We start from the raw sequence: 7935 nt of genomic DNA on the forward strand, positions 1-7935 counted from the left end.
TGTCTAAGCAAAGTCGTGTCAATATGGGAAGACTTCAGTATTTTAAATTTTTAATGAAGAACTTGTGTCATATTAAAGAGACTTAAGTATTATATTGGTAATGAAAATGTCGTATCATATTCGGACGACTTCAGTTGGGTAGAATAAAAATTAAATATTGTTTTAGTGATATTAATTAGTTAAATAATAATGCATATAACTAGTTAAAAATTTCATGATGATTTTTTTATTATAATAGGACGTCAAAGTTATTTATGAGAGCTTGTGCACAAGTAAGTCTTCTTCGTTGTCGTCTAGGTCTTATTTGAGGTCTTATTTCAACCTGTTCAAAATGAAAATATTGGTCTACTTATACTGGTCCAAATTTTAACTGACCCTCACATGCGACACAACAAACCAGGAAGACAAACTACAACTCGTATCCATAACGAAATGACCGGTCACTCAAATAAACCAAAGAAATGTTCCTTTTGTAGAAGTATTGGTCATAACATAACCAACTGCCCAGATAGACATTGAAATTTTATTTTATGAAACTCTCGTAACTTTAGTTTACTGACTTTGTTGTTCACTTTTATTTTAATATATATCATCCAAAAAATTATTTGATTTCATATATTTGTTATACAAACATTTTTTATTTTCTTTACATTTTTATATCTATTTTATTCTTCTATAATTTATTATATACAATAAAATTTTAACTTCTTTATTCAATTTAATATTATCATTACCAAATAATTTTTTTTACAATAATGATTCAACTAAAGTCTTGCCATTATGAAAATACTTTTCTATGAATTCTCAGTGAAGTTGTGTTATTATGACAAAACTTCTCTTACAGCCCACTAAAGTCGTGCCATTATAACAAGACTTCTCTTACAGTCCAATACACTGAAGTCGTGAAGTGAAGTCGTCTCAATATCTAACGACTTTTACCAAATATATTAAAGTCTTTTTAATTTGGCACAACTTTAGCTCCGCTTAATTGAAATTGTCCCATTTTTACATGAATCCTTTCGGGATGAAGCCATCTCATTTTCACACAACTTACTTCTATTCGGAATTTTAAGAAAAAGTGCACCAATTTGAGAAATAAGGTTTCAAATTGCACCAATGGGAAAAAAACATAAATTATACGTATGGTTTCAAGTGTGTTGAGTTATAATATTTTTGTTTTCGCAGTTCTTAATTTTCATTTTTAATTGATTTTTTAATGTTGCTTAAATATTTAACGAACAGGTCATCTATTTATCATTTCTGATTATTTTTATTTTTATTTTAATTTTGTCAATTTAGTTAATATTTTATATTTAATTTAATTATATATTCAATATATTTAATTTTAGTTTAGAATTATAATTAATTTGAAATTAAAATTAAAATTAGAACAAAAATGGTAAGACGAGAATATTAACTTAACATGTAAATATATTTAAAAAATAAAAAATAAAAACCAAAAAAATCATAAGATAATACGTGATCAAATTAAATAAAATTAAAAAAAAGTTATAACCAAATTAAAAAAACCAAACTAAAATTAGAACTAAACAAGCCAAATTACTTTATGTAACCCATGATTGCTCTGTCCACCTTCGTGGAGCTGTTAGAAATATGCCAATGTTAAACAGTCAAAAAACACGTTTCAAATTCTACAATATAAAAATAAAAATATCTAAATTATATAATTTAAAATATATCTCTAAACTTTTTTGTTTTATAAAAATGTAATTCGAAATGTATTTTTATATTTTTTAAATTCATAATTCTAAATGAATTACGTAATTTAGTACATGCATAAATTTTTAAATTCCAAGTTATGAAATCTAAAAATTATATACTACACAATCAATAGTACATTTTCAAATTATAAAATATATAATATATTACATTTTTGCATTAGTATAACTCAATACATTTTTGTTATTTGGAAATGTATTTTGAAACACAAATAAATAAACTTTTGACCTTTGTTCTTAATCTAACACTTGCGAAATTGAAAGAAAAATTTGAAAAATATTACATAATCCGTATCAACTTTGGAATGGTCTTCTCATATACATATCCTCTTGGTAAAAGCCTACAAGGTTCAACCAGATAGTTCCTCCATTTGGCCCTGTTGATATTTCAGAAAACAGGAAAAATTAGATCACATTTAAAACCATAATGCTATCTAAATCTTTAGGTTCAAGACACTTAACCCGTGAGATAAATTGCTCAGCATCAGTTCGCTTCAGAAGATGCATTGAATGGCAGGCAAAATTTGCAGTCTTATCATCACTAAGTAGAATGCCGTCTCCAATGTCATCGAGAACCCTTACTTTGATGTAAGGATCTTTTGGTGGTACCATGTCCTATTAAATGCAGATTTTATGAGTGAAAACATAGTACTTTAATGCAAGGTTAGAATCCAGATTCATGAATCGTTGAACAATTTTTTGAATAGGAAATCATAATTCTGTATGGAAATATAAGATTCAAATACAATGAAAAAACACTTTAAATATAACATAGAGATGGTATGCAGTCTTCGATGTAACAATTTAAACTGGGAATTGATAAAAACAGCTTTAACAGAAATCATACAAAACAAAACTAGTAGTTTATACAAGTTTGTGAAGTCTTTATTTTATAAAAATATAAACAAAACAAATAAATGGCTAAATAGAGTACATGCATTGAATGAATGAGTGACAAATGCAGGTGGAATAATCAAATAAGATAAGTTCACAAGGGTTCTTTCCCAATTTCTTGTCAGTTAAAAATTTACGGTCACGTGCCCTCAATTTTTTTCATGAAAATTGGTGGAAAAGTAAAAACTAAAATAATCATTGAACAATGATAAGAAATTAAATTTAGATCCATTAAACATGGTTCTTAACCACCAAGATTACTATCAACCAATTTCCCCTATTCATTCTGCAAAATTTCTTAAGGTGCACCCAAACAAGTATCTGCATGATAACCTTACTTATATTATTAGAGCAATAACTAAATTCATACAAGTTTCCGACACAAACATGGAATTCAAAAGAGGGATAGTTTTATAGCACAACGAAAATAAGTTCCTTATCAATCAATAATCACATGCACCTGGGCTGAAATTACTTAACTAGGCATTTGATTACAGACAGCACATCTTAGAAACTATGACCATGCACATGTGTAACTGAACTCTGTATATCTCTTATGTGTGTATGCATGTGCATGTGCGCTTGTGTGTGTGGAAGAACAGGATTCAAGCAGGGGAAAGGGAGAGGTTACCACAGTCAGATCAACCATCACTTTCGACATATAAGATTTCAATGCTGTAGAATGCTTCTTGAAATGTTCTTCCTCCGCATGTGAAAGCTTCTCTTCAATTTCTTGAGGAAGCACATGCCCTATCTTCCATAATAAGTTCCGAATAATTTCCGCTCTATTATACCTACATAGAGACAAGTTATAGAATCTCAGAATGCAGATAGATTGCAAAATACAGTAATAACAATAACTATGCTTGATAGTAAATAGCATTTCAAAGAGATACTTACACATAAGCCATTAGGCAACGTTTATTTCGGACTAAAGCAAGATGATGGATAAGAGCTCCGTAGTGATCTGCATTTCTTGCTGTTTGGATATCCAAACCTTCTTCCTGTATCTTCCTGTTTACACAGAACAGCACATGCACAAATGGGAATGGATAATGAAATGAAAAGTGATGTTCAAGGAAAACCTACGAATGCGAGTTCATCATCCCTTGCTTCACTTTGTAATGTGGTTTCTCACACACAAGCTCGCATTCAAAATACATTAATAGCACACTCCAATGTAGAAAAGGGGGACACATAAAAAAGAAGCAGGACAGCACATTGATGTTACCTTATCAGGGACTGCAGTTCAAGGTGATGTTGACTGCATTCTGCAACTACTTGTTGAAACAAGTCACTCTACAAGATTATTGGCAAAATAATCAATACAAGTATGCACATAGCCATAACAATATAGAGTAGGTACTGAGTTACAAACCCACAGGAAAAGGTCTATAGAAAACAAAGAGCAAAGAAAATAAAGGAATCAAATAGCAGTATCATACATAAAAAATACTTCATCAAGGACGTGATGTCATAGACTGAAACATAATGACTCCCAATACACCAAAACCATTTCTGACTGCAATTAGGGTAGCTTCTCCAAGCCTTTTTACCCCCCTTCAGAGTGGGAGGAGATGTATGAAAATGATAGAAATGATTGAGAAATTTAAAAAAGGACCTAACACAAGCAGTTAATGAATTTAAGAAAAAATATTTCATACGTGAAATAGCTACTTGAATTCTGAATCAAATCAAAAAGATCTTATCCATGCAAACAATTTCAATTTTTCATCTCACAACTTCTCAAGGTTGTCGACTTGCTATAGCATTCAGAGTTCAATTCAGAGGTGAATTACACTGACTAACCCGAACCTTTGACGCAATGCAGTATTTAAATCGAAAGAAAGTAATGTAGATCCAGATACTGCCTAGTACAAAGGCAAAGGGAAGATTTAAGAAGAATTAAAGCACCCTCGGTTAGGTTAATGTAATACATTCTCATAACACAAATTGCCATCACCAAGCATAAGTAACATTGGCTGCCATTACATACAACTACAAATCTCTGAATGCATAAAACTCAAACGTGGTCCACGCAAGCTTTTCCAAATTTATTCCAAAACTTAATAAGAAAATATATCACACACACAAGAGTACCAATTTTAGAATTTGGAGTTAAGGTCAAACTTTATCTGACAAAACTAGTTAGCAAGGTGATAACTACACGAGCTTTATGAGCTCTATGTATGGTCTGTTAAGTACTTCTAGAGAAGTTTACCCAAAGAAGCTCTTAAGTCATATCTCTAGTCTATGAAACTAGATCCCCACCTTTGAGACTGCAACTAAAAGCAGGCCACAAAGAAACTAGGCGGACTAGGGGAGTATGCAATTAAAGCACCTTTCTAACATACCTGCTGATATTGTAATGTGTTTTCCACTATACAAGACGGTTTTCCAACATAACCCAACAATTGTAGAAAATAAAAATAAGAATAACCCACTAAAAATGAAGAACTGGGCTTACATTGAATGACACAAGCTGGCCCTTATCTCCGCTTGCAAATTCTTTCACAAGTTGGCAAGCTGTTCTCCCATACATGTTCAAAGCTCAAACTTCCACTACACAGCCTTGAAAACAGAAAAGAATAAAATTGACAAGTAATACTGTAAACAGCACAGATAGAAAACAAAAATTGTCTGAATGAAAAGGCAATAATTTAGCAGACGGTCAAAAGTGGTGACATAAAAACAAAAATTCCCAAATTCACATGTAAGATGAATCTCATAACATTAACCAAACATGTAATGTGCGTCTTATTGGAGGCTCAACAAATCAAGCTCGGGAGCCCAGAACAAAACAAAAGAACAAGAATTAAAAGAGCACATAACTTAATTACTAAGAAAATGGAAGCAGAGGTTCTCCTTGCAAATCAAAATGCACCTCGTCCCATGATATAGATGATTTCTGTTAGACAGTTATAACTGTCATCGTTACCATGTATTCTCCAAAACAATTCATTTCAAAAATAATAAAGCTAGCTATCAGTATTATGCAGAAACTTCCTTCAATATTTGCTCTCTGATCTCACATCCACTCAGCAAACACGAAACCCTATTCTCCACCAAAACAATTCATTTCAAAAAATAATAAAGCTAGCTATCAGTATTATGCAGAAACTTCCTTGAATATTTGCTCTCTGATCTCACATCCACTCAGCAAACACGAAACCCTAGTTCCACAAATATTTTATAAGAAAATTCAAAAATACTAGCACAAGATAAAGCACTGCAAGTAGCTAGCAGAGCTTATCCACATCAATACTAAAAGGAAGATTAAGAGCAATTCATGCCAAAACATTTTTCCTTGTTACAAAAAAAGTAAACAAAACTTATTTTCTAGATAAGCAAATTATAACTGTTTTTGAAATGGAAATCCCCAAAAGCTACTCTGAAATTCATCAACTTTAGGTCCACATGTTAATCAAGCAACAAAGAGAACCTAAAGAGATCTGCAGACAGGGGATGTGCCTACAATTGGTCACCTTTACATCCATATATTCTATCCCTTGTAAAATATTATCAGCTTTTTTATTCACGTATTAATATGTTCATTTGTTCACCAAAAGACAATATGTTTGTTTTAGTGCAATCATATGAAACTCTTCTTGAGTCCTTTCTTTAGCTATAATAATTATCAAAAGTAAGAATATAAACAGATAATAATTTTATTTACTTGTAAATAAAGGTAAAATGAGCTGTAAATAATTAGTTGAGACTTGCACTCCAGTTTAGTTGGATTGTAGTAAAAAGATTAAAGAATGTTAAATTATAAAGAGCAAAACATGTGTAACTAACAAGCTGAGGGTTTTTACATTCCTAATTTTTTTGCTACTTGTACCAAAATGATTTTGAGTATAGGTGATGAAATTAAGTAAATTCAAGTATGTCTTATGTGAACAAGAGGGAATACTTAAAGTTCTCCATGTATCAATGTGAACAAGATTGTAAATTGTTTTTATGTAATTTTCGTCTTTTACATTAGGAACCTGGGCATCAGGTTTAAAGCAGCAAAACCATCTATCATCTACCTCAGCTCTGGAATATGATAACGATGTGAAACAAACTGAAGATCTGAGAAAACCTACGCGGGAAAACAATTCTTAAGAATACCCGAACAGAGCAGCCTATTAAAAAACCCGATTCACTAAATCTTACTCCGATAACAAAATAAACCCCAAAATGCTTGCCACGAAACGAAAAGCAATAAAATCAATTCATACAAATGAACCAAAACAACAGAAAAACCCTGAAATTCGTAGGTTGAAGAACGAGATACTAACCTTTGTTCACTGTTCAAGAACTTCACCTCTGATATAGAGAGAGAGGAAGACGTTGGTCCTGGGAGGGAGACGATTGAATCTAAGACGAAGAAGTGGTGCGGCGCGCCGGTGTTGAAAGCGAGACGCAGAAGTGAGGCGGTGTGCGGTGGTGACGAGAGGGAGAGGTGGAATTGGATTGAAATGCGAAGAAGATTCAGTGCACAGTATAATTGAGAGGGAAAACGAAAATGTAAAAATTGTTGAAGTTCATAACCGCCAAAAAAACACAAACTTTGAAAGCTATTAAACGATTACTGGGTTTTAATATTAAACTTTTAAAAGCTGTCACAATTTAATATTTATCAAAAAAATTTATGCATTTAAAATAAGATTTCAAATAATATTATCATATTATTAAAATCTGCAAGTTAATATTTTCATCGTTTTGCTTCAATTATTTTTTATATGTTTACTTTTTAGTTATTTGACGATAGTAAAATTATATGGGGATTGGTTTATGCTAAATATTAATTATTGTGAGTATTTAATCAGTTTATTTATCCTGTGCGATGTTATAAAATTGTTAATTCATTAACTGTTCAGTTAATTTTGACGTGATACATTATTATTTTCGGTTTGATTCTGCAAAGAGCAAATTGAATTTTTGTTTATTTATAAAATAATATTACTTTTTGATACATTTATTATAATTACCACTAGCATATATTGTCTGTGTGTGTGCATTTTTAAATATGTGTAATATTATATTAGTATGTAATAATATTATAATATTATTAAGTTAATATATATTAAAATTATATTTATAAAAATAAAGTGAAATATATCAGATAAAAAAATAATCATTGATAAAAAAAAGAAGAAGAAAATAAGTAAAAACATATGATTTTATACAAAATTTATAAAAATAACGGTTAAAAATTTAATAAATTATTATATTTAAAAAATAAAATCGATATTTTAAAAAGTAAACACAAAAGGGAAATCCCCTTTATATATTGTTATAAATAAAATAAAATCTA

At 30.4% G+C, this 7935-nt stretch overlaps 1 protein-coding gene across 1 annotated transcript; it reads right to left on the minus strand.

The window, feature by feature from the left end:
- Positions 1-1878: 1878 nt before the first annotated feature.
- LOC114178773 (probable DNA replication complex GINS protein PSF1) lies at positions 1879-7180 on the minus strand. The gene is made up of 7 exons (XM_028064862.1): positions 6917-7180; positions 5101-5204; positions 3865-3932; positions 3534-3647; positions 3265-3427; positions 2202-2354; positions 1879-2116 (listed from the first exon to the last, which is right to left on the minus strand). Exons 2-7 carry the CDS (start codon positions 5173-5175, stop codon positions 2090-2092), a joined length of 600 nt encoding a protein of 199 aa, XP_027920663.1. The 5' UTR covers positions 5176-5204; positions 6917-7180; the 3' UTR covers positions 1879-2089.
- Positions 7181-7935: the final 755 nt, after the last annotated feature.

This window comes from Vigna unguiculata, chromosome 1, assembly GCF_004118075.2.
Source record: "Vigna unguiculata cultivar IT97K-499-35 chromosome 1, ASM411807v1, whole genome shotgun sequence".
In the NCBI taxonomy this organism is placed as follows: Eukaryota; Viridiplantae; Streptophyta; class Magnoliopsida; order Fabales; family Fabaceae; genus Vigna; species Vigna unguiculata.

Excerpts from the sequence above, each read along its gene's own strand:
- LOC114178773 (XM_028064862.1), bottom strand. The coding sequence starts at position 5,175 with ATGTATGGGAGAACAGCTTGCCAACTTGTGAAAGAATTTGCAAGCGGA. Across the intron at positions 3,428-3,533 it reads CGTTGCCTAATGGCTTATGT|GTATAATAGAGCGGAAATTA; the intron begins GTAAGTATCTCT and ends GTCTCTATGTAG. Across the intron at positions 2,355-3,264 it reads TGATGGTTGATCTGACTGTG|GACATGGTACCACCAAAAGA; the intron begins GTAACCTCTCCC and ends TGCATTTAATAG.